Source organism: Acanthopagrus latus, chromosome 7 (assembly GCF_904848185.1).
Source record: "Acanthopagrus latus isolate v.2019 chromosome 7, fAcaLat1.1, whole genome shotgun sequence".
In the NCBI taxonomy this organism is placed as follows: domain Eukaryota; kingdom Metazoa; phylum Chordata; class Actinopteri; order Spariformes; family Sparidae; genus Acanthopagrus; species Acanthopagrus latus.
The window spans coordinates 16723066-16750764 of record NC_051045.1 but is presented as its reverse complement, the minus strand read 5'-3'; the positions used below and the strand labels follow the sequence as shown (position 1 = coordinate 16750764).

Here is a 27699-nt window from a genome sequence, read left to right as displayed (position 1 = left end):
AAGCAGAAATGAGGAGCAGCTCACTTCATTTCAACTTCAAACCCCAGATTTATTTCACTTTCAAACTTGTAGGACTCAACATATTTTTATATGCTTTGCTGCCTAAGACCCAACAGACTTTTAGGTGTAGTTAAAGGGTAATTTCACCAATTTTACACCTCACACCTGTGCTTGCGGGTCCAAGGGTGTATATGCATGCTACATGCGTGTAAATAAAGTAGTAACAAAAGTATGTTTTTTGAAGCTGAGCGTAATCTGATAAATTGCCTCCAGTGATGTCACTCAGTGGCTGTGGTGCATTATGGGAAATATAGGCACCAGCTTTTGACAGGAAGAAGAACATGTGGAGTAAAATGGTCATGTTCTGGTGATTTTCATCATTAAAAAAAAAAACTGTCCACAGGGAATCCAACAGTGTTATAGTAATGCAATGTTAGCCCAGTGGACTGCTTTTAGAAAACCTGCTGCCTACATTACCCACTATGCACTTTAGCCATTTAGCCAATTGAGTGACATCACTGGAGGAATTTATCAGATTATATGCATCTTCCTCTGGAGCCACAAAAGGCCTCATACCACTTTTCCTTGTGTGCAGTAGCACTCCCCAGGGCTTGTAAACACACTGTAAAGTGTAAAATTATTGCCCTTTAAACTTTCTTTCTTTTTTTTAAACTTCGACCAAACACAGAGATCGTCACTGCAAAAAAAAGAGACACCAAAGATGTCTTATCACCTCATTATCTTTAAACTTGTTGGGGGGGAAATTGAGGGTTCAGGAGGTTAAACGTGCTGTTCATCAGAGATCCACTAGGTGGCAATCTTAGTTTGTGAAAGCAACACATGGGGACTGAGAGCTACCTGTTGGATCACACTTTGTGTAACAATAATAATCTTGGGCTCCTCTCGTGAAATCACATCTGGACCTTTGAGCTGAACCAGACAAGTATTAATCCTGACGTAGAGGGTGATGGATGATGAAATGGCCTCAATTAAGATGCTGCACGCCTGTAATCTCATGTAATCTGGCTGTTTCTGCGCGAGCAGGCACAGAATCATCCTCCACATTCTCACAGGCAGGAGCGGACACACAATAAACACCTGCACAACCTGGCGCAATCTCACGCAACACCCATGGGAGCTGCGAAAAGGAGCTGATCCTCGACATGACTCAGACTATGTGTGCAGGTCAGCATGGCGACCCGGACCTGAACGCGTAAAAAATACATTTCAGCCTACAGAGAAATGTCAATCTTATCCGAGGTATGATTCAAACGTCTCTCTCACACGCACACACACACACGCACTTCATCAGCCCGTCCGTCCTCTCAGTCTGATTAGAGGGAGTGGTTCAATAATGCGCCAACCTCCGCCGGCAGCCGAAGAGTTAAATCTGCCGAGGCTGTTGTTGAGCGCACCATCCAACCGGGCTGTGTCGCTAAGGGAAGGAGACTTGAGGAGAAGCAACAGATCTCCCTCAGCTGGAAAAACAACCGCACATCTGGCCCGAGGAGCTGAGGACAGACACCTGGACCGCTGTCAGGCTGCCTCGCCTCGTGTGGAGGAAAAGGAAAAGTTGTCAGGGATAGTTGTGGATTTTTTTTTTTATCATTATTAGTTTTTTGTTTTTTTTTATGTGCAGAATTTGGACGAGATTTGTGGAAAAGTGTCTCATCCTGTCGCTCCGTGCCACCGCGCGTAATTAGACATTTGCGTGTTTGTTGTTTTTGTTTTTTTGGTTGTTTTTATTTAAAAAATAAGCTACAACCTTGTGCTCACTGGCTGTGACTGAGTGCAACATCTGGAAGCATCGTCTGAAGGGTTAGGGTTGTGTTCACACGCACGGTGAGCCACGGAACCAGCCTGAGTTCAGTAACAGGTGGTTTCGCACTTTGCCACCTCGTATTTCTGGGTCAATGAGACGCGCGGGTCCTTCTGAGACTCGAGGTCTGAAATGAGGGCACACTTTGCGTTGATTTTCTGATCGTCTCTTCGCGAGCGGACACCAGTTTGTAAGGAAGAAGGACCCTGCCTTTCAATGATAAGCTCGGTGTGTGTTTCGTCGTACCGCGGGCGCAAGTCGGGCAACAAACCGCCGTCTAAATCATGCCTGAAGGAGGAGATGTCCAGAGGGGAAGACTCAGACAAAATCATCATCAACGTGGGAGGCACTCGACATGAGACCTACAAGAGCACCCTGAGGACCCTGCCGGGGACGCGCCTGGCCTGGCTCGCCGACCCGGCGGACTCGCAGGTCAGCTCGGACTCGGACGCTGCGCCCCCGAGCGTCTCCGAGTTCTTCTTCGACAGACACCCGGGCATCTTCGCCTACGTGCTCAACTACTACCGGACCGGCAAGCTGCACTGCCCGGCCGACGTGTGCGGGCCGCTCTTCGAGGAGGAGCTGGCGTTTTGGGGGATCGACGAGACCGACGTGGAGCCGTGCTGCTGGATGACCTACCGGCAGCACCGGGACGCGGAGGAGGCTCTGGATATATTCGAACCGCCCGACCCGGACGACACCGACGACGAGAGAGAGATACCGAGACGGTTCGGCATCGAGGACTGTCCGGACAGGTCGAGGGGCTGCTGCGAAGTTTGGCAGCCGAAGGTCTGGGCCCTGTTCGACGACCCGTACTCGTCCAGAGCAGCCAGGGTGAGTCCGGCACGCGCCTCCACCACAAAGCCCGCGAGGCATTCTCCGTGGGTGTTGTCCCATTTAACAGGTGTCCCCTCGAGGCTCAGCCAATCAGGCTGCAGCAGAGATTAACAGCCTGCATGTGAGGTATCTAGACTGTGTTTACAGCGGGGTTGTTATTATTTACCTCCATATAATGTCACAACATTGTCAAGAGCACACTCATGACAATAAAGTGACGTCTTCAGATTGCTTCCTGAAGTTCCCCAAAACCCCCAAATCTCTTCAGTTACTCTCATAAATGACACAGAGAAACAGAAACTCCTTCAATTTGAGCAGTGCGAAGCAGCAGTGTTTCACATTTTTGCATAGCTGGCGATTGATCTTTTCTGCTAATGCACAGAGCTCACAGTATGTGTAACAATTATGAAAATCAGTTGGGAATCAATCAGTTTTAGTTTGTATCTATCATTGTCTGAGGGATCAGAGTCCAAAAATTACACAGGGCACAAAAACACAATTTAAAGGAGCACTGTGCAGTGGTGGAGACTTTTAATATTTACAATATTAACGAGGTAGTAATTCAAACTCAGAAATATTTACCATGACTGAATAAACAAGCTGTTCTCAGAGGAAGGTAAGGTCCCCAGAGCACAGTTTGAAGCTGGAAAGGTGGCAGGGTCCACCACATATAAACAAAGTGTGTTTAATCAGATAATTCAGTCATGAAAACAAAGAGAGTTTATTTAGATTGTTTAGGCATAGAAAATCAGTTAATGAAGATATTTCTCTTCTGATTAAACATGTATTCACCAAAACTACAGAATGCACCTTTAATCAGGCCAACAATCTGCCAGCCAAGTGTTCAGATTTCAGTTTTGTCCACGGTGGCTCTAAATGTTCCTCTTTTATTGTTTTGCAACAGAAAACTTATTTCAGTCAGTGTTGCAATATCCTGCCGTCACCACCATCCATGTGGCTGACTGTTAAGGTCAAGAACACTCACGGATTTCTTCAAGTTTGAAACTATTCTCAGACGTTTTTGGCAGCTTCAGTTGAGTCTCGGTGAAGTTTTTATTTTTACTTTTAGGATATGTCTGGTTTCTGGCCCCAGTTCATGTGCTCCTGTCTGTTTCATTGACTGTGTTTCCAGGAACAGACATGAACTCGCCCACACAGAAAGCATGAACATCCTAAAAAGACAGGCACAGTGAACGTCCTCTAGACTGTGCGTCACTCTGGTTGTGTTTTTAAACAACAATTCAGAGGAAAATCTCACAAAAAAACAAATGTGTGATCTTTCGTTTGAGTTGGTTACTGTCGTAAAAAGCAGGTAGTCAAGAGCCTTCTGCCACTAAAAACACAAAAGAGTGTGTCCAACCTAGGAAATGAGCCAGCCTGCAATAAACGTGGGTATTTACATTCTGATAAAATGTCATTTCTAAGATATGAAGTATGAGAAAAGTCAAACTGTGGCAACTGTTTGTGGAAAGTCTTCACAACATGACAGTGTCCTTGTGCTGCAGTGGTTAGTCAATTATTGGTCAGTCGGAGGCTAATCGTCCACCATGTTCTGGTTCCAGCCTCTTGAATGAGATGATTTGCCCCATTTGTTTATTATTTGTGACAGCCAATGAAGAGTCTTTGTGTTTTTGACATCTTGAAGATGTCGCTGTAAGAAATTTTGACAAGCTTATTGGCATTTTATAGACACAAACATCAACTGATCTATCGTGGGAAATTAAGCATTAGGTCCAGCCCTGTTAGCCACTTCTGTAGAGAAACTGTTTGCGTATCTGTGATCTCAGTCCTCATCTAACACCTGAGGAACGACCTGGAACACCGTCTGTGATCCAGGTCAGACCTCAGACCTTGATGCTGAATGTGAGCAGCAGAACAGTGGAGGTGGTTGCAGGGAACAAGTACTGTACAAGTACAACGATTATTTTCATTGTCGAATCACCTGCTGATTGTTTTCACAGTTAATTATTGATTAAACGTTTTAGTTTATGACATTGTGAAAATGTTGCTCATTACAATAAAGTGACGTCTTCAAATTGCTTCTTTTATCCGATCAATAGTCCCAAACCCGAGCACTCTTTATTAACTATCATAAATGATGAAAGAGAAGGCAGATGTTTAGGAAGCTAGAAGCAGCAATATTTGACACATTTGAATGAAAAAAGGATAAAAAATGATTTATCGATTGTTCAAATAGTTGATGGTTAATTTTCCTTTCATCGACTCATCGTCGCAGCTGTGCACAAACCTACAGCTGTGTGTGTAAAAACATGATAATCATTAGAAATCAACCAATTTTTTTTTTCTTTGAATATATTTTTTCCTTATTTCTACTCTACTACGCTTTTTGAGTTTGCATCCAAAAATCTACAGTATGGTTTCCTGCTGTCACTTATGTTCGGGGTCAGTTAAAGGGACAGTTCACCCCAACTTATAATATGCATATTTTCCCTCTTACCTGTCGTGTCATTCATCCATTGAAATTGTTTTGGTGTGAGTTGCCCCGACGTGGAGATATCGACTTTAGGGAAGTCCGTTTTCTCTTGAATGTAATGGCGCTCGGCTTGTGACGCTTCAAGCCAAAAAATAAACAGTCAAGAAAAACTCAGCGGCAATTTCTCTGCACAGAAATCCTGAAAACCCAGTTACTCAGGATAATCAGCAGACCTTGTTGTGAGCAGTTTAGAAACTGTGCGTTTTCTCATGGACGAAATGCTAACCAACCTAGCTCACTAAGCTAGCTCACAAAGAAAATACTTCTAAGTGAAACTGTTCTCGACAAGGTCAGTGGATTATCTTGAGTGACCAGGTTATGGTTTCTTGAGAGGTAGTGCTGTTTGAGTTTTTCAAATGTATCTTTAAATAACCCAGTCCCTTCTAGCTCCATTATATTTGAGAGAAGGCAGGCATCGCCACAGTCGATATCTCCACAACTCTGTTACTCACAGGAAAACAGACTAGATGGTTAAATACCACCACAAAATATGTATTTTTTCACTTCTGGCTCAATGGTCTCTTTGAACTGAGTGTGCTCTCTCTCCACTTGGTCTAAAAACTCCACCAGAAATCCAAATAGATATGCGATATTTGGGGAGAGGTAGTAGAAACATGTCTAAGCATGTTTCTTTAGAAAAAAATCCAAAATATGCAACTGGTTCTGAGCGATGTTTATGAGCTGCTCTCATAAAATTAGGACATGTCACGATGCATCAGGATTGAGCTGTTAACCTTAATGTTGATGTAATTGAAGGCCTGCGCTCTCTCCAGACACCTCGATATTTCAGTCCTGTGAATAAGCATTTTTTTTTCACCTCTCACATCAATATATGTTATGAAATTGTACCATAAAACGCTGAAAATAGAGGAAAATGCTGTTTCATGGCAAAAATACAGTGACGCTGAAGTGTTCCCACACATCCTGTTCAAGGTTTGCACTCATAGGTCCTCAAAACACGAGTGTTTGAAAGGCTGGAGTGTACGTCCATATACAGGAAATCATACGGTGTATTAGACAGAAGAACAGGCTCTACGTACACACGGAGGCAAGGGAGAAAATAATCATCCGTTCAAATCAACTATTTGAATCTATACATCTCGTTTTCCCCCGATGAACAAGATACACTTCTGTTAGGCCTTGTCGATAAAATAAATGTTGCTGCATTGTAAATTAAAATCAATTTGCTCTCATTTCATCCACCGGGGACATGAGCCAGCTGTAGGCATTTAAAAGTATGCCTTGCCTAATGGCTTAGCAACAGCAGCAGCAGAAGCAGCAGAGTGCTAAGTGAAGTTAACGTGAAAGTAAAGTATCGAGTGTCATTACGGCAGGAGTTGTCAGGCAGGGGGCCAGGGGCTTTCATCAGAAAGAAAAATACATTTAGTGCAGAAAGACAGAGGCGGATGCTCGCTTTAATTTCTGTTTGCCTGTTTGTGCAGTTGAATGGTCTATTCAGAGACTCTCGCTGTGCTGCAGAAGCATGGTGCTCTTATTGCACGCCCGTCACTCTACAAACAGTGTTTATTTTAGCTTCTCGTCCAGGTGGCATTTGCAGGCTGTCACTGTCTCTGAGTCACAGCTGCCATCTGAAGATGACCGCGCTTGTGCCTGCCAGTTTATCAAGTCTCTCACTGCTGATTGTTTGTTTGTAAATTAATCATATGTGGATCTTTCTGGAAAAGTACATGATGAAAAAAGAGTGAGGGCGGATAAATATTGACCTCTCGGTCCATTTCCTCTGCAGCGGGTACATGTAGGCATGTTCCCTGTGTGCTCTGCTCTGAAAGCATGCAGACCAGAGTGCATTTTCGGGGGACTCACGTTACCTTTATGGCCTTTTTATTTCCAAAGCGCCTCCGAGCTCATCTCAGGTAATGTGATTCCTGAAAGCCGGGGGGGAAGTTAATCCGTCTATCATTTTGGGCCACATCCTCCGTCTCGCTATCAACCGAGACTGGAGGTGCAGCTCTGTGAAAGACAGAGCATGAAGACATGAGAGGATCACATGCAGCTGTAATGTACAGCGCAGGCAGGCGGCTCTCTGCTCCACTACGTCAGATCTGAAATGAAACAGTGACTGTGAGATTTGAGTTTTGACTCTGAGCTTTTATTTTGTAACTTGCTGGCCCTTTGGTCCAGACGTAAACATCTCAATGTCTATGAGATGGATTGCCATTGCAATTTTTAACAGTAAGTCATGGTTCTCAGATTATTTATCTTAATGACACTTGCAATGATAGAATGTTGCTAAGTACTTTACTTACTTACTCACATTTTAAGGTATTTGAACTTGTTTATTTTGATTTTCTCCTACTTTCTACTTCTACTCGACATTTCAATGCAAATATTATACTTTTGACTCCACTACATTTATTCTGATAGCTTTAGTTACTAGTAGCAAGTTTGTGGCCAAAGTACCACATTTTTTAATTAAAGGTTCATCATGTAATTTAATTTTATTCAGAGGAGAAATATTTTATTTTTATCCCTAAACAAACTAAATCAACAAACTCTCTTTGTTTTCATGACTGAATAAACTGAATAAACAAACTGACCTTAAAGGACAACACAATTCATTCTGCCTCACTTTGTATATATGTGGCGGACCCTGCCACCTTTCTAGCCTCAAGCAGTGGGGACCATATTTTCATCTGAGAACAGCTTGTTTGTTCAGTTCAAACAGTTTGAATTTGTTCTCCAAAACCAAACAGCACCATAGTGCTTCTTGCAATTTAATTTAACTCTGACAGTCAGAAAATAATGCTGAAAATTGGATTCAATGATTGTCAAGGCCAGTTATCAGTCAAATCATAGTATACAGTATACATGTATAATTACATGCATACATGTAATCATACTACTAATACTACTAATTTGATTTTACTTGTACTTTTGCTACTTAAACAAAACATCATGGCTACTGTCCAAAGCAAAGAACATCCATGAGAACCCCAAATTGAACTTGAAACCCCGACCTCAGTGTTGTGAAAAGAACCCGGTTGTGTTTGTCAGTAAGGAGGTTTTGTTACTTACTCATTTAATTGAAAGAATGCTCATTTATTTTTTTGTCTGTCTCTAGTGCTGGTAGTAACAGGAAACACGTATCAGTGGGGGAACAGTCTTTGACACAACAGCAGCGCTCTTGAGTGGATGCTCGTCCATTCATGGTCTCTATCACTCTCCCTCTTCGCCTCATCCATCAGCACGGCCCTTCTTCTTTTGCAGGGCACAGTTTCCAGTTATTCCAGTTGTTCCACAGTTACCTGGGGATAGTGGCCGGGGTAAACAATGCCTTTTCCCTGTTTTGGTTGCGCAATGCCAGATGCACTTCCTTTCTTCCAATATTCATCCTTCGTCTGTAAGCCAGCAGATCAAATATCATACTGTAAGTACAGCTGATACAGAACCGATCGATACGCGGGTGGTGTTATTCTCCCACAGCTACTAAACTGTTTCATCAGAATGATATGATAAAGCAAAACAGTTCTCGATTGCACGATTAGAAAAGCCTTAATGTTGAGTCATCACATTTAATACTTGATTTTAAATTCTATTAATGACTGTCTGAAGTTTTGACTCCGAGACATCAACAGACATTCAGGGGCTTTTTGCCTTTAGTTAAAGTGAAACTCTTTTTTTGTGAATCTGTATGAGTCAAATCTTCGTTGTCCAAAAACCCTCTTTTTAGTAAACTCCATGTACACAAACATTGTTCTCAATGCTGGTGTTCATGTGTAGAGACCCTGGTGATACTACGAACATATTTTCATGTTGTGTCGAGCTTTCTTAGTGTTTTAAAAATAGAGATTTTGAGGCTATGGCTAATTTTTCAGTAGCACTCCCATTTAAAATGAGTTCCAAACACTGGCGCCAATCACTTACCTGCTGTGTCGTCCTAAATGTGGGGAACAATTGTCCAATTCTGCACTTCCACTTAAAATGAACGTGATTACTTTCAAAGTTAACTTCACAGTGACTGCTTTGCTTTAAACCAAAGTACTGGAGCGCAGAGCGAAAACAATAAAAGCATATAATTGCTGTAATGATAATGATAATAATCCAAGACACGCTGTTATTTCAGTTTGAACACCTGCAGAGCTTCATGTCTCAGGCTGTGCAGTCTCAGCCGCGTTACATGTGGCAATCAGACTCGACACCAACGTCAAGCTCAGACCCGATAACTTTGTTTCAATCTTCCCCGATGCGATATTTCATTAATTCTACGGCCCTGCTGCCTGTAATTAATCACCGCTGTGGTAATGGGGCTGCAACTCGTTATCAGCGGTGAGCAATTAAAACCGCCTTTCCCACAGAAAGGAGCGACGTATTTCATCAAATTTTTCTTCTGTTGTGAGATTAACTGGGATTCTTGAGGTCTGAGTCTAAATTTTCAATAACATCTTTGGCAATATAAACCAAAGCTATTGTTTTTATTTGATTCATTGATTTTGACTGATTGACATTTAAACATTCAGACATATTACCTGGATTGGAATCCATGGCATGCTTTTGTCCATTTATTGTCAAGTTGAAGATGTTTGTTTAAATGATTGGTTATGGATCAGATACCCAAGATATAACTGATATTGATATGAATATTGATGGAAGATTTAACCCCGAATACAATAAAATATCAGTCAGTATCCACCTATAACGTTCCTTGTCGTGTTGCTGATTATGAAACTTATTCTCACATGTCACACTTCACCTCAGTGTGACGACGCCCTGCTGACAAATAATAAAGGAGCTCTCCTCTGGGCGCGACACCTTTCTCTGCTGCTCTTTGAATGAAACACACGATTTGATATTTCACACCCCATCAAAGCGCCGCAGCCTCGTTAAGGAGACTCTCATAACACCGTATTCTCAGGGAAAGAGGGGTGTAAGCCTGTGTGATTACGCCGGTTGTTTGTTCTGCTCAGCTTCTAAGCTGTTTGCTGAAAATAGATTGGCTTCGTCGCCGTGAGATCAGTGAACGCATCACGGACGCTGCACACAGACTTTGCAGACTTTTCCTGTCGACTGAAAATGTTTTAAATAAAAATCAATAATTACACACGGCTGAAAAAACGTCATCCTCCTTCAACCTAAACCAGAGAGCGATCGTGAGCGAGGCGGACTGTTGGTGTTTGCGAGGCAATTTAACCGTCACTTGTCAATGTGATGCTCTCTTTTTAAAAGCCAATTTGGAAGGTTGAAATGAATAATTTGCTACAGAGCATTCATCTGATTTAATTACTCAGCTTGAAACCTCAGCAGGAGATTAGACATAAGAAAAGCTTTTCCTTGTGTTTAAATTTTGATATATTTCAGAAACGGAAATTTCTTCAAACTTGGTACAACTGTCCACCCTGACTCAGGGTCAAAGGTCAAAGATCACTGCGACCTCACAAAACACATTTCTAGCTAACACTAAACAATTCCCTGGATGATTATGACATAAATTTTTATTTCGAATGTCTGAAAGGATAAAGCGTGATGTTTTATATCCAAACAGTCAAAGGTCAACTTCACCATGATGTCATGCTGCAGCACCGACTGTACTCTGCGTTTAATAAGCGCCACGTACTGACTTCATCAGGACAGAGTTTGCTTAGTTGTCCTGCAAGTAGCTTTATTGTAATCTCAAGAGTGGAGCTTTGGTTGCATCAGAGCAGATAGAGGGAGACTGTAACCCATCTCTGGTGTCAGATGTGGATGGATGTGTATCTTGTACCTGTTGTGCTGGAGATCCCCTTTCTTCCTATTTTCCTGCTCATCGATAAGGAAGAAGAGGAGGAGGAGGGTTCACTGCTGATATTTTATAAGTGGTGGCTTATGGATTTGCGTCCTGTCCATGCTGCAGTTCACTGATGATGAAGGTTGATTAAAGCTGAAAATAACTAAATGCCCTTCAGTAGCAGGGAGTGTAAGGTATAACTGCATCTTACATTATGGTTTCATACTATTGATTACAATATAGATCATCCCCACCACCAGTTTTTCTGTTTCTGGATCCATGAACAGACCTGATAGGTGGACATTAAGTGTCCTCCGTCCTCACTTGTGCCGACTGTCAGACGTAAACCAGTATGACATGAATTCCTGGAAAACCTAACAAGTGGCTGCTCTCCTGGGCTTTGCAGCTGTTGACTGCTCAGTGTGATCGTTGTTGTGGTTCTTGTGTATAGCGTGTCTGTTAGTAACAGAGCGTGATGCTGAACAGCTGGAGGTGATGGCTGTGATGGGACTCCCCAGCTGCTGCTCACTGATTCACAGCCTGCTGCCTGTCGCCCGTCCAACCTTTCTTCCTCGTGCTCAGATTTTCCCAGCTGGGACCGAGCGGCTGTCCCCTCGGGGGACCTCTGCTGTGTCTGGACTTTGACACATGATGACCTTGGATCGATGTCTTTTTGGCACCAGTGTTTGGCATCACCTATCCTTAAAGGCTTTACCATACTCTTCTTCCTTGGGAAGTTCAGATCCTTTAATCAAAGCAGCAGTATTTTGGGATTAACAATGGATCACATGACATTGTGTAATGTTCAACTTGCCATCCATAATGAGAAACTCACAGATCATTAATATCAAATTCAACCCAGCGACATATTGAAGAAATTTAAGATATAGGCTTTGTGTGTCTGAGCACAAATTGTCCCTTTGTTGTGATACTAAGCACAAGTTTTTGTGTTCACATATGAGCATCTTAAAGATGAAATAAAGACAAATAATTGCTCTTTGTCAGTATCTGACCTGACAGACAGGTACGCAAAAACGTTATGACGTTAACCAGCAGCTTAAACAGAACCACAACGTGGATGTAAACCAGTGGATTCTGGTGCACCTCGGAACAGCTCCAGCGCATTTCATCAATGTAGGTTTTCATTCAGTCAAAGAAAAGTGGTGCAGGAACAGAACATTTTGTGCCATTTTCTGAAACTGCCACAATACTATGTCACAATTCCCATCGCCTCACAGATCATTTTAGCATTGTTTAACTTGCAGCTTTACTGTTTTCAGAGTAGCCGTCGCTCTCATTGTGCTGTCTTCAGTCATAAAGCAAACACGTCACCTTCTGAGCACCGAACGGCTGACAGAAAGAGTTAGGAACTAGTTTGTGAACGTAGAGTATTCAGCGGCTGAAGAGACAGATATTTCTCTGAGGAGTTGTTGGAGAGCGAATATTGGAATTTTGTCCAGCAGGTGGATGGAAACACATGCCCAAATCAATGCTGACTTTGCTCTCTCTCTGCTGGATGTGTAAATAGACAGCTGTATTCTAACAGGTTGATTTTAGAGCTTCATAAGCTGATGATTTGATGTGTTTTGTGTTTAGAGCTCATTTCTGCTGACACAATCTCAGTTACCCTGGGTTTGACCAGCGGTAATGATATCATAGTCTACAAATACTCAATAAGTATAGAGTGTTACATTTAATTTCAGTGAGCTCTAAATTGGCTCTCACGGTCTTCATCAGCAAATGTAGACAGTAGTTGCCACTCATATTTCTGGTTTGACTATTTGGATGAAACAAATGTGTTGGGTTGACCACAAAGAGACCCATAGCAGACCCCGAGGCAGGCAGGTGAAAACTAAGAAGAAGAAAGCTTCAATAAAACTGAAGTCGATAAATTCAAATCCAAAATCAGGAATATGAGCAAAAAAAACAAAAAAGGCAGACAACAAAACAGGATTAATCCAAAAGCAAAAACATAAACAAAACAAAATACAAACCAGAGTAACACGAGGGACGACAGGACTCGGAAACCTGGGAGCAAAACAGACGAACCACCGACGAGTGAGGGGAAAACACTGGCTTCAATACTCGGGGGGGCGATTAACTAATGAGACACAGGTGCGCAGAGAAGAAGGGCAGAAAAACAGACAAAAGGAAGATGTGGAAAGTGAAAGATGACACAGGAAGAGAGAACTACAAAATAAAACGGAAAGTATCCAAACCATGGCAGCACGAAGTGAATTGTAATTGGACAGAACTAGACATTTTATAATTTCCCCCCAACGTCGTGGAATGCTGAGGGAAACTGAACGTTCCTCAGAATTGTACAAAAGTAACTCATTTAAAATAGAGCTATGTTGATCCCTATGAGAGGAATTTGCCTTTACAGCAGCTCAAGAAACTGACACTTAAGAGGAAAGTAGCCGGACAATATAGGAAGAAAAGATGAGCAGTATACAACATAAATAATGGTATATAGTGTTGTATCATATTTCACACACAGCAAGACTGAAGAGGCTTCAGTACATTTACATTCCCAGGAAATGAAAAATAAAAAGCTCCGTGTTAACAGTCATCCAGCCTCATAATGATTCCTGTGTGTGTGTGTGTTGTGTGTGTGTAACATTAGCAGGCTCAGCAGACCAGCATGGAAACACTCTGTGGTGGCAAAGAGACATTACAGCAATCAGTCCGACACTGTGGCTGTGTTTAAAGTTTCCACTACTGTGCTGTAAACACGATATTGTGGTCTGCTTTTGTGTCAGGCATTAAATAAACTCTACAGACACATTTAAATGCCACAAGATTGATTGGACGTGACTCGGGGATGTGGAGGCACGCACATATCAAAGATACACGCAGCCACAGAGACAAACACTTCACTGCGAACCCAGGAGAAAACCTCTGAGCAGGCGTGCGGCCACCTCCAGATGCATACACAAAGGTGTGAGGTCAAGCTGTGCCGTGTTATTGTTAGAATTTGAGCCTTTTATAAGCAGAGAAAATTGTCTTGGTGTGTGCCAGGACCTCCGGCACCTTCCCTGCAGAGGTGCCCCCCGGGCCGCAGATACCCAGCTCTGTTTAGTTCTGGGATAAACGTTTGGCATTTGAGTAAACCGAATGCTGTCAGAGCCTGTTGGGCTCATGGTGAGCATGTGAGGATCTCTGGTGGCTGCTGGTTTGTCTGAATGCTCAATACTCATATTGAGGCAAGGTGCAGGAGCCACTTCTTATGTGTGTGTGTGTGTGTGTGTGTCAAAGCCAAAACCTGTGATAATGTGCTCCACTGCCGGGATATGTTTATTATATTTAGCAAAATGAGTTAATGTCACTGGGACTGATCACCATGAATAGGTGCATGAGACTTATACAGAGATCTGATGATGAAACACGTGGATGCAAAACCTTTAAACATTTTGGTTACTTATTTCTTAATCTTTATTTGCTCACAGCTGAGGGTAAGAAAGCCTCAGATGTAGCGAGCAGAGGTGGATGATTTAATATCCCGCAGGGCTGTCATAAAATGAGATTTTTCCTACGTGACTATTGTTGCTGAAATAATTCACAATAATGATATTATCACAATGTTGATTATCACTACCTGAAGTGGAGCATCATGCTCTGTTATTCCCTCTGACTGGATTTTGTGCGGCAGTAGCAGCCACACACTGGCAGAAAGGTTCGCAGCAGCTAGCTAGCCTTGTTTCTTTCATGGAGCACTACCACCACCTGCTATGACAATGCAAGAATGAAGTTGCTGGATTATTTACACAATATTATTGTTTTGTTTATTTTTGATATGATATCAATATTTACTTTCTCAGTATCAGGATTATCATCGTTTATCATCACGCACCTATTCCACAGTGCTAATCGTTGTTGTTAAAGTGTGATTCCAGGTTGTCTCTGGATTAAATTATCTGAAATGGAAGCAGAGTGATTACTTTTATACTCTCCACAGCCAAACTAAACAACATGGAGATACGTAGCTGCCATGTCATCTGAGAAACTGATCACAGGCCAGCAAATGATTTAACATATTAACAGCTGTGTCTGTCTCGCCTGCTTTTAAATTGATTCCCTGTTAGTGCTAAATCAATAGGTCCGGCTACTGAACCCCATTACTCTTTAAGTACCAATCTCATTGTGTTTTTGAGAGGTGAACTATAATCTAAAGCTCATCAGATCAGTCAGTTTTTGCCACAGATTGCACAGAATGAAAGGCAGCATGTAAGAGCTGAATTATAGAGCTGTCTGAATGCAGAGACACACAGATGAACTTACATGTCGTTCATCCTCCTTTCGCCTTTTGTTGACGTCAGAATCACCTGTTGTAGGGGTCAGTGGATCAAAGTTCAATGTAGTTCAACTGCTGACACACAGTCTTGAGGATAATACAGTAATGTGCACCACAGTGGCAACTTTCCTGAGCTAGCTCCGCCTCTGTCCACATTGGATTAGAGTGCATACCTCTGCCACGATCCAAGAGTCCCTTTTTGTACTCACTCATAAATACTAGCCAGCTAAATACCCCAGATCTCTTTTAATAAGATCCATGCATCTTTCCCTGAGAATTTTTACAAACATGCAGAAGAATGCATCTTGCAATGTTGAAGAAAGTGAGAAAAATAAATTCCTGGATTGGCCGAGGTAATAATTGCAAACTTGCACTCCTGGTGTGAACGCCCTGATAAGTGTTGTTTACTTATTGTTCTACTGGATGTATCCAGACAATTTAGTTTGTCAACAGAAACTTTATGCCCTTGTTATTCATACACTTGCATGGATTAATGATCGGTTTATTTCTGGCCACTAACGTGTTCCTGTGAGCTCCTCGGATGTGCTCACTGGGCTCCACTATTATTATTCTGGTCTATGAAGTGAAGGAGTGGAGCTCAGAAGTCCGGAGATGATTGATGAAAAACGGGGGTCATTTTTTATTAATTGACTTTGGAAATAGACTCGCCCAGGTGCTTCAACAGAGGCTGAACTCTCTTGTTTGATGGAGAACACCTTAATTACCTGGCGCTGGCTGTACATGGGGCTCTTTTGTCTGGATAGCTCTCCAGTAGGAAGTCATAGATGAGAGGACACAGTGAAAACATATTTTGCAACCTGGTGTGTGTTAGAGAAACTGTGAGTGACTGTAAATTAGTGCTTAGTGTTATTTTGTTATTACAAATAGCCTGTACTCCAACAGTTATTGCTGTTATAGAGTGTTTGGTCAGTCACCCACATCTCTCCTCGCTGCGCCCTTGTGGTAAAAGAGAAAAGAAATGTTCCTGTATCCCTGTCCATGTAATCCAATCAGGACAGAGAATTCCATAAAATGGCAGGCCTGTCTGTCGGGTGAACAGGCAGTCAATGGAACAACAGGGAAAGTTGCCAATTGAAAGTTGCCAATTATTAATTCCAGTAATTTATATGCAGAAGTCTTCATTGTACATTTCAGTAACCGTTCTTCTACTTTAAAGATGCAATATGTAAGATTTTTAGTTGAAATCATTCGAAAAAGAACTAAGATCATCAACAGAATGTAAAGGACTAACAGTCGCAGCGTTATGACATGTGCATGTCTGAACTGCTAGCTGCATGGCTAACTGAGCTAACTAGCACTGAGCTAATTATTTTATCCTTCTCAAATGTTGACTGAAGAGCTGAACAGAGGACAATAAACACATAATTTAGGGAGAGAATTGCAGAAAAATCCTTTTTCAGCAACTGTGATGACCTAATGAATAACTAATTCACCCATGTGCTCAAATTATTGTTAGTTTCTACATAGTTTCTACACTGTTTAGCTTGTTGTGCTATACCCCTTGACTGTTGAACACACACACACCCATGCACACACACACACACACACACACACGCACACACACACACGCACACACACAGACACACACACACACACACACACACACACACACACACACACACACACACACACACACACACACACGCCTTGGTGATGTGCAGGGAAACCGTGTCCAACAGGGGGAACTCCTGGGACGAGTTGAGGCTTCTTGTCCTGCTGCTCGTCTTCTCAGGGGATCTGAGCTGTGAGCGCTTCAGAGCTCTGTGGGGACAAAGCTGAAGAAGGTTGTCACGGAAGAAAGCTGCACATATTCTGGGTGCACACATTATATAAACAGACACGTGTGGAGTGTGTGAACGGGTTTTTGTTGTTTTGAATGTAGGCTTCTGTTCTTCCGGCTCGCCAAACTCCATTAACCATCCACTTCTTTCTTTGTTTTGTTTCTTCCTCAATGAATTGGAGGTCCCATTGGACGTTACAGGCTTAGTTTGTTTTTTCTAGTCACAGCCCTTAACGCTATAAAGTTGAGTGATATATGAGATGCCCTGCAGGGAGAAAATAGCTAAGTGCCCAGGTACATATTTATCCAGCTGGAAGATTAGAAAGGTTGCAGAGGCATTATAATTTATCCCGGCTTTAGTAAACAATAAAAACAGCGTGGGTATGAGTTAGCACACAATGTTAACACAAACACAGACAGGCACAGCCATTGTGCCGGGTCAGGCGAAAACCAGGCGGCCACATCATTCAATTTACCTCCCATTTGAATTGTAAAAGTGGTTTGACTGGCTGGCCATTTTGGTTGAGTTTGTATTTATAAGACACATCATTTGCATTATATTGTTTTGGATTTGTATTGGAGCACTGAAACATGTCTAATAAACCTGACAACAGGACAGGTGACTGTAAGTCCTTCATGACTCAGGCCAGCGCCCGGAGTCTCTTCCTTCTTCTGAACCTATCCCTGCTTTGGCTGCGCTCGCTCATGTGGTTGGATTCTGACACCTCATGATATATTTGAAACACAGCTCACACAGTAGCTCCTTGGTTCCTTTAGTAAGTCAGTTCTCAGGCACTAGTTGTGAGCGCCCCCTGCCGCCTGCCACTGAGAGACCTCATGTTAATAGAATCACGTCTTCTCTCAGCATGACACAGTCGCTGTGTTCATGGGAGTAATTGGTTTGAAATTGGTCTGTTTTCTCTGTCTGCAGGAGATTCAGAGGACTGTTCTCAAAGTGCTTTTTAGAATGGTGATAATAATAATACAAAATATGCCTTTACTCACTCATCCTCAAACTAGGCAATGGACATCTTGACGATGAATTATTTCCTCTCAGGTGATTCAGGTAATAGGATGTCATGAGGAGCCACAGGGAATGCAGAGAGAGAAAAAACATTATGTTGGATGGACTTTTTTAGGGGGTTGCGTGGTGGGATCCACTATAAAATATATGTCATATAAAATCATGTCATATATTTGGAACAGAGATCAAGTCAAGGGTTCAGACCTCGCTTTGATCTGAACAACTACTGCGACTGCAGGTGTTTATTCCTCCAGTAGGTCTAGCTCTATCACCGACTCTTTCAATTTGCATCTTCTCTTCGGATTGACTTCAAATGTAATCTCAACTTATAAAAATCAGTTTCTGCACACAGTCGATAGTTGGAGGGCTCATCTTCTTGCAGCACATCATTCTTGTACATGCCAAACTAACTTCCCAGTGATCCATCACAACAAAATGACATCCTTTCTTTGATGTTGTCAAACTTTGTGTGTTATCGGATGTCTTTGTGCATGACTTAAGTGTTCTCATATTAGTGTGTTCATTATTTTAGTCTCTGCTTACTGTCAAACCGCTGACACTTGATGCCTCCACCAGAAAATAATCCTGCTAAGCAAGCTGCTTTACAAACTTGATTGGCACGCCCTTATCTTTTTATTGGTGATACTGTACAGTTAGTGGGGTAATTACAGTGGCATGGATTGAAAGAGTGTTTCTGAGGCGGCTGATATGCAGGCAAAGCATATTTGATGTAATAAACACAATAATGATTTTGTGTTTGGGAAGACGTGAAATAGCATTGATTAATTTTGTCATGTGTCTCATGCAGGGAGTTGCGCTCGCCTCTCTGTTTTTCATCCTGGTGTCCATCACCACCTTCTGCCTGGAGACTCACGACGCCTTCAATGAACTGCATAACCGGACGGAGCTGGTTGTCAAGGGCAACGAAACACACGAAGAGCAGAGAGTAGAGATAGTGACCAAACCCATCCTCACCTTGGTGGAGGGCATCTGTGTGGTCTGGTTCACATTTGAGTTCCTGGTGCGAATCATCTGCTGCCCAAACAAGCTGGTCTTCATCAAGAACACACTCAACATCATAGACTTTGTGGCCATTCTGCCGTTCTACCTGGAGATGGGCCTGAGCAGTCTGTCATCCAAGGCTGCCAGCGACGTGCTGGGCTTCCTCCGCGTGGTGCGGTTTGTTAGGATACTGCGGATCTTCAAGCTGACGCGGCACTTCGTGGGTCTGCGAGTGCTGGGCCACACGCTGAGGGCCAGTGTCAATGAATTCCTCCTTCTCATCATCTTCTTGGCACTGGGCGTACTCATCTTCGCCACCATGATTTACTACGCTGAGCGCATCGGAGCCAAGCCCGACGACCCCAGAGGAACGAAGCACACACACTTCAAGAACATCCCCATCAGCTTCTGGTGGGCAGTTGTCACCATGACGACACTGGGCTACGGGGACATGTTTCCTCAGACCTGGCTCGGTATGATGGTGGGGGCTCTGTGCGCGCTGGCCGGGGTGTTGACCATCGCTATGCCGGTCCCCGTCATCGTCAATAACTTTGGGATGTACTACTCGCTGGCGATGGCCAAACAGAAGCTGCCGAAAAAGAAGAAGAAGCACAACCCGAACCCAGACGCTCCGACCGACTCGGCCTCGTTCGGGAAGTCAGAAACCAATTCACGCAGAGACAGCACACAGAGTGACACGTGTCCACTGGCTGCTGAGGAGAGCGTCAGCAGGAACCGCTCAGGTCAGACTGCAGTGCAATATTAAAGGGTCAGTTCACCCCAATTAAAGATTTTCTCTCTTACCTCTTGTGACAGATACCCCTCCGAACAGTTCTGGTTTTATTTGATCAAGATTTTATGAAGAATTTTAATTCTTAAAAAGGAATCACGGCGCTCACAGGGCGTCATCATGACTAATGTCTCTCTTCTGTAAATAATGTCCTAGTGTCTGAATAATCTGCAGACGTCACTGTAAGCAGTTTTTATCGGACATACTTTTACCAAATTAATATTCCCTTTAAATTTGTTACCTCTGTTTTCTGTAGATTACCCAGAGTGAAACTGTTGCTGGAAAGAGATTTTACGAACACATTTCTATTCACCTCCATCCTTTATAATTTGGGTGAACTGCCCCTTTCTGCTAATGCTTCTGTTCATTGTGTTTATTCATTAGGTTCTTAATTCAGAAAATGCTTTTTGTTTAACCTGTTCATTTTATTGATGATAAATATCTGAGTGATTTTGAGCCTAAAGGTAAGATAAACAGCCAGTGTATGTAGAGTCTTACAGTTCCTGAGGCTTTTCAGACATTGACAGATGAGCCGCGCACACTCATGCAGACAGTAACACACCGGGATCAAATTATTCCGTATACCATCTCAGTCAAATTGAATTTCATCACAGAAAAATACAGATTTTATGCAATATACCTCTGCCTTTGTCTGGGCCCTCGGGGTAGTCTCAGTAAAAGCTTTGGCATTTATGTCGCCGTGTGTTTTTGTCTTTCTGTCAGACTCGAAACAGAATGGGGATGCAAATGTGGCCCTTTCAGAGGAGGAAGGCTGCAGCTTGACCCAGCCGCTGTCCCCCAGCGAAAAGTGGTCCCTGCGGTGCTCCCGGGGGCGAGACAAGACTAAGAAAGAGTCCACTTGCTTCCTCCTGACCTCCGGAGACCCCAACGTCCATACTGGTAACTCACATACAATTCACAGTTTACTGAAGCTTTGTGCGTTTTAGCTGTCTTGTATTTTTAATTAACTCTTTGACAAAATCCAAATTTGGCTCTATAATTATGTCATCAGCTATTTTGTGTTTCTACCACTGGTGCTCTCTGGGAATTGAACAATGTATTCCAGAACAAACCCGACCAGGTTTAAGGCTGCATTCATTCTCCCTGGATTGAGAGCATTTAAACAACCCACTGATAGCTTTTCCCAGTATTTCAGTTACATGGAACAGAAAAGTAAGTGATACAATGAATGTGAATCTGGTAAAAGCGTCTACCATGAGCCCAGTGTTTACTTTCGTCTACCTTGTTTGAGCGTCACATGACGTCAACTTGACAACTCCTGTACCAAAATCTTCCCAGACTTTCCAGGCTGTTGGTCCTACTTTAGAGGACATTCGCGTGAGTTTACCCAGTCGAACATAGATGTAGGAACATTCAGCTAACCTGGAAGGTTAAAAAAATCTGCACACCGAGACATTTTAAGAGCACTACTTAACACTTATTTTGTATATGTTTAATCCAAAAAAAAAAAACATGTATAATTGTGTATGCAGGTAGAAAGTGCTACATTTGGTCGGGGCCAGGCAAGCTTTTCTCTCTGTTTAAGTCTTTGTGCTAAGCTAAGCTCTTAGAAAGAAGGAAAAAACAGTTTGGGAATTGATCCAAAAATGTTGAACTGCTCCTTTAACCAAGCCATTAGTACATAGCGGAGACATCATAGTAAACGTTTTTATTTCCTAGACCAAATCACCCATTTAGACTGATCTCAGAAGAACTGTGGACCGTGTTTCTAATTGTGTCCCATTTTCAGCAGGAACAACACCAACATGGTGATATCAGTTACACCATGTTCCCACTTCCCCTCCTGAACTTCAGTCACCTCTCCTAAAACCTCCAATTGACTTACGCAGATTTTAGTCGTAAGCCACCAGACGGATCAAAAGGAAATCAATAGAGGAGCTTTGTTGCACTAATTGCATCATCTATCTGTTTGTGAGCGCTCCGTGAAGGAGCTCATCTTGAATAATCATCTTCACGGAGCGCTGGCAGGTTAGGGTGACAAATTTTAACATGCGCCACCAATATTCTGTGATTTTGCCTGAAGAGCTGCCTGGAAAAGGTAACATGATAACAAAGAGCCTCTTTTAATTCTCTCAGCTGATATTCACTGTCAGCCTGCCATCTCTCTCTGCCTGGATGGCCGCTGGATCTCACATCTGAGCTTCCCAAAGTGCCCAAAAGCCCCCTGTGAGAAGAGGCTCTATATTTGGCAGCCATGGCTTCATTCCTGACATCCTGAGCACACACATCCCACCCAGTCAACATCCTGACTCTCATCTGCAAACAGCCCAACAACACTGAAGGTGTTTTCCTGAAAAGCTGCACTTTACCAACATGCATTTTTCTACCAAAGCTCATTAGTGTGTCAATATGGAGGGAAAAAAAACAACACATAAATGGGGCACTTACTGTAGCTTGGCTCCTATGAGAGTATACATACCCTTGCTTTTTTTTTTTTTTTTTTTTTACGACAGCCCATTACAAGAAATTGTATTTGGATGTGTTTCCTGAAAGCCTCGCCAATCGCTGTAGTGTGTGGAGTGTGTTAGGGTGGTGTAGGTTAGTGGCATGTTATTGCATGCAGATGGAAATTAAAAAGAAAAGTCACAGCCTCAGTTATATCAAGTCGGATGGATGAGAAGAAGAGATGTTTGTGGACAAACAGAAATTCAGCATTCTGTTGCAGAGTTCATGTTTGGAGAGTCTCACCTCCCTGTATGGGAGAACTTTCATACTGCTACAGTCTGTCAGGATATTGTACAGATGTAACCATGAACTGAGCACAAAGGATATCACGATTTGTCCGATTTTGACAGGAATAACTGGCCTTGTCAGTTAGCCACTGAGCATGTGTTTTGTTAAAAAATAACAGCGACGACATCACTTGAGTGCATATAACCCACTTTAATTCTACTAAATAAAGGTAGGAAACAGAAAATGTGCCTACCTGCTGTTTTTCGTCAAGGGCCTTTTGGCAAATGGCATGCTCTGAGTTAGCGGCATTGCCCTCCTCTTTTGGATGAGAACTTGGACACCATCCTGTCTTCGTCACTTTCCTCATCACTGACAAAGCAGCACCAGTTTAGTGAGCCAGGTCATCAGGTGTAAGCAACAGAACGGAATGATACCTTAATTCATCTTCGTTGAATTAACAGAGCAAAATGTGCGAGATCTTCAGTGTTATAATGAAAAGTGAAAATATTTTTGCTTCAATATGAGAATATGGTGCAAGTTAGACTATGGCGGGAAACACTGAGAGCCCTGATTAAAAAAAAGAAAAAGTACGTTTATTGGGTTTTAAACGCTGATTGTGTTATTGTCAGTATTGAAGTAGTACAGAATTGAAGAATGAGTTATAGAAATCTACAGATTCTTCAACTTGGTTATATTATATATCAGTATCAATACGCTGTAAATGTCATACCCAAAACGGGATCACCTGACTGTACAAACGGTTGTTATATGCTACAAAAGGTCATAATAGAGAGTTACACATCCTGTATACTGACTGTCATATTTCCATGCAGCTATATCATCCAGCTCGGGAAAGAAGCAAACATAGAAACACGAATCTTAACCATCCTGTTTCACACCGATTTCTCTAATAATAGGCTGAATTATCTGGTCAGCTCGTGAAACTGTCAAGCGTGCTGTCTCCTGATTGAGGAGACAACACAATGGGAAGCTGAGCAAAGCCAGAACACCTCAAAACCAATCTCTGAGAGACGGAGGGAGAGAGACAGAGAGAGAAAGGGGGGGTAGTAATTGAATCCCGAGCCCTGTGTCTGGTGTATATGTGGATAATGACATCCCAGTCTATTACAGGGGAATATAACACATACACAACACATTTTAGTCCACATTACCTGCAAAAAGGGTTCAAGTAGACTTCCACTGTTTTCTAACGCTGGTGCAAACTGTTGGGGCAGAGACTGACGCCCCCCAAAAAAACCTTTTCTTGTCAAACATGCAGAAGGCTTTCTTTGCGATTGCAGCCATTTTGATGAGATGGAGAGAGATAATGGCACAGTGGCTCAGCTCCTCAGAGCTATGCCCATAGGGGATGGTGGTGTTACAGGATATAAGGTATGGATCATATTTCACCAGAGCGGTATGGCAGGAAGCAGAGAAACTGACAGATGGATGCAGCAGGTCTGAAGATGTTCAGATGGTTATCAGGGGCAGGAAATGGTCGCCGGCCCGGCAGTGGGAACAAAAATGCTGGCGGATTTGAAGTGATTATGGCCGTCGCAGGGGGTCTCTGACAGTGTTTGCACTCCCTGTCACACTCTATACGTACGAAAGCAACTGCTGTCCTGGTCGAAGGCGCAGTGTCTCACTGCAGCTCACTTCCTGCTTTGTGGTTGTGGCAAGACCGTTGAAGTGCTCCTAAGAGGAAGCAGCAGGCGGATCTATGGACGAGCAGAGAGATGTGATGAGCCGCCATTTTCCCAAGTGACTCCCATTTAAAATGATCACCACTAATAGGTTTCCATTAACAACATGGGTGGTCGAGGCACACAGCTCCTGCTTCTGTTCAGATCTGTAGGATTTCTTTTGTCCGCGGAGAAGAGCTACAATCAGTCAATTATACGTTAAATGGGAAGTTATAAACAGTAGTTACGACACTGGTTGATCCCCCTGATGTTTTAATATTTTTGTGATTCTAAATTCAAAAGATTTAGGTGTAAAGATTTAATATAAAACAGTTCTGCATTAAAATGTCTAAAAATGAAAAATGTTTCCAACAATGTACCACAACGGACCAAACAGCGGCAGAAATGAATAACTGTACATTAAAACTGTTGGTCAGTCACAAGATGCTACCGACCTTTTGTGATTAAAAGACAATAAAGAAACAAAGGACTGGCTTATGAATAGCGTATTATGAGTCGCAGCCCTAGTGTGACAGGTTCACGGCCTGAAGAGACTCAGGTTTTATTCAGCAGAGATGTTTCTTTGCTTCATGAAAAAAAGAATAAAGAAAAAGAACAAGCAGTACTCAAGCTCCATTTCCTCAGTCTTTCATGCTCATATCACAAGTCCCTCCGTTTGATTGTATTTCTGTCTTTTGTGTTTCCTCGCAGAGAGCTGTAAAGACATCCTCGCCGCCACTGGAAACTACGCTCAGCCGGAGGTCACCACTCTGACCTGACGCTGACTGGCTGTGAAAAGACGAGAGAGCATGAGTTGGCTGCGGAGCACACGCTGTGCAGAGCTGCAGCTCCGCTCCCTGCTTTGTTTCCTTTTCCTGAATGAACTGCAGGCGGATTCTTTTTTCCTTCAAGGCAACATTTTTGTTTTGCTTTTCATTTCTGTCACACATCCCCCAAAAACCCTGTGGTACAAAATCAGTTGCATAGCAGATGTATCGTATTTACTCTCATTTTACGTGTTACAGACATTTTGCATGTGTTGCATGATCTAGCATCGTATGACGTACTTTAAAGCCTGGCTGCCATTTGTATGGTTGTCGTTGAGTGGACGTCTCATAGTTTGTCTTAAACACCCCGAAGACCCTCAGTTAGCTTCTTGTAATGGGGTCCTGACTTCACAGTACTTCTTTTCATACTCTTCTCATTGTTGAAATGTGATATCATGTGTCATTTGAACCAGAATCTGTTGACAATTTCTGATCAAACCCAAGTGTAAAACCAACATTACGTCACCTGTTGGTGTGTAGACTACCGTTTTGTAGTCTGTCTTTTTTTGGCCATCGCAGTCTTAATTTTTCGGAGCCAGAAGTGACCATATTTGGGCGAGAGGGGTTGAGCTGGGGAGGACATCCTGACTGGATCTGACTGAGAACTCCAGGACATGCTGTAGTAGCGACTTATCAATCACAAGATAGCCAAGCCATAAAGCGTACCCTGCTTTGGTATCTATGATACTTGAAAAGGCAACATCATTTACAAAGTGGACATTGTGCTGTGCTGAGGAAGACTTTCAACTAGCGATCGAGACCATAAATTCACTAAGAAACTGTTTACTGAGGTAATAAATCAAGTAGAAAATCATTGGGTTATTTTCGCATGAGCTTACACACAATCTGAATTCTATTAGCAACCAGTGGCGTCGCCCCACTGCTGCCCATTAGCAGGAGTTCAGGTTTAAAGCACCAATGTACAGCGTCCTGATAAAGTTCTTAAAGCTCGTAAACTCTCGATGAATAATAACTAACTTACGAAATCTTTGTCCAACTTTGACTTTGCTTATTTAGTCGTCAATTTTTATGTTCCTGAATTTATGAATAATGTAATAAAGAAAGCTTTGATAGAAAGTTTTCAGGGGCTTTAATCTGAAGTGGGTCTGTGCAAACCGTCTGAAAACACTTCTTCTTTGCAATTGTTGACGTGAGTCTTATTTTATTTCGGACCAATATGTACAGAAACTGTCGTTTTTTAACGTAAAAAAACAAAAACAAAAAACAAAAACAAACAAGAAAAGGCCACTGACATTTTGAATAACCTAACCCTAACCCTATCCATAAATGTTGTTAACTGTTGTGTAAGAACACCCAAACATGCGTGGGTTTGTACAGCGATAACTGTAACTGTGAACTAGAATTAGATGCGAACTTGAAATTGTCGTCCGGTCGTCATCAAAACAGACCCAGAGTTCTCCGTCGATCGTCCGGTCTCCGCCTTCTGTCACTGCCACTGCTCTCTGAACACTGACCACAGGGACAACGTGCAGACACTCTGGAGAGACACAGCGTGGCCTGAATGCTGCTCAGGCAACTAACTGTTTGTAAAAAAAAAAAAAATCCTTGTACAGTGAGAGAGTTTCAACAAAAGAAGAAACTTTCAATGGAGCAGTATTGTTGAACACATACTCCTGGTTGAGTCTGGACCAAATGTAGACGCTTAGATTACATGGTAGATTTTCAGTACCATCATACATGCAGTGCCACGCCATCAGTTCCACTTGTGCCTCATGTTGAGTAATGGAGCTAAAATGTGTGCAGTAATGTAATTAGATGTGTAGAAACCCCGTTCCATGTTTCCAGTAGGAGAGGAGGAGGAGGAGGAGGAGGAGGAGGAGGAGTGTGGTTTCTTTCACTTGATATATTCCTCATGGTCTACCATAGTGGCCTTATGTTTAATAAACAAAGGGAAAGTTGGTTTCATCTTCATTTAGACTCCAGCTTTGTTTCTCTGCTGGCCTGTAAGTATCTATGAGCACAGCTGTACGTACTGTATGTAGCACAGTGCATTATTCTGGATCCACTCTCCTCTGTGTGTGACATGTATCATGAAATAGCTGTTAACCAATAACGAAAGATTATTATTTTGATAATTCACCTTTAATGCCTCATTTCCTGTTTCCCCTCTTGTATATACTCGAATGTGACAGAGAAGCACACAGCACATCAGTTTCATATCTCGCCATTATGGATTGTATAGGTGACTGTGATGGATTTAAACTGTCAGATGTCGTGTGTGTGTGCGTGCGTGCGTGCGTGTGTGTGTGTGCGTGTGTGTGATGTTGTATTATGTAGGCATGTGTTTCTATGCAGAAATAGAAATAAAATTCATTCCCCCTCCTGGTGTTGAAGACAAAATATTCTTGTTTCTGTACATTTTTTGTTGCATTTCAGAATCTGCATTTTTTTTTTTTTCCCACAAACTGCACAGTTGGCAGCCATTTAGTGCCATCACCGCCGCCGCCACCGCCGCTGCTGCTGTGCCATCTACTGTACGGCTATATATAGAGGTGACAAAAGTGGAGTGTGGTGGTTGATCCTGTGCTTGCTCAAAGTGGTGTTATGGCAGTCACAGCCGTGCCTCCTGCTCTCCTGTGCCTCCATGATTATGTAGCGAAGGTGTAGATGGCATACAGAACAAATCTCCATGGAGATTTGGGATGACAGGCGACACTAATTACTGCTCGGCTGCCTCCGTCTCCCCCTCCCT

General features: G+C 42.7%; 1 protein-coding gene and 1 long non-coding RNA gene across 2 annotated transcripts; one reads left to right on the top strand and one right to left on the bottom strand.

The window, feature by feature from the left end:
• Positions 1-638: 638 nt before the first annotated feature.
• kcnc4 (potassium voltage-gated channel, Shaw-related subfamily, member 4) lies at positions 639-27332 on the top strand. Its single transcript, XM_037104397.1, has 4 exons — positions 639-2653; positions 18800-19736; positions 20507-20683; positions 24871-27332. The coding sequence occupies exons 1-4, from the start codon at positions 2036-2038 to the stop codon at positions 24936-24938; spliced, it is 1800 nt and encodes a 599-aa protein (XP_036960292.1). The 5' UTR covers positions 639-2035; the 3' UTR covers positions 24939-27332.
• Positions 10583-13290, bottom strand: LOC119022927. Its single transcript, XR_005076126.1, has 2 exons — positions 12867-13290; positions 10583-11617 (listed from the first exon to the last, which is right to left on the bottom strand). It is a non-coding gene; the product is annotated as an uncharacterized LOC119022927 (long non-coding RNA).
• Positions 27333-27699: the final 367 nt, after the last annotated feature.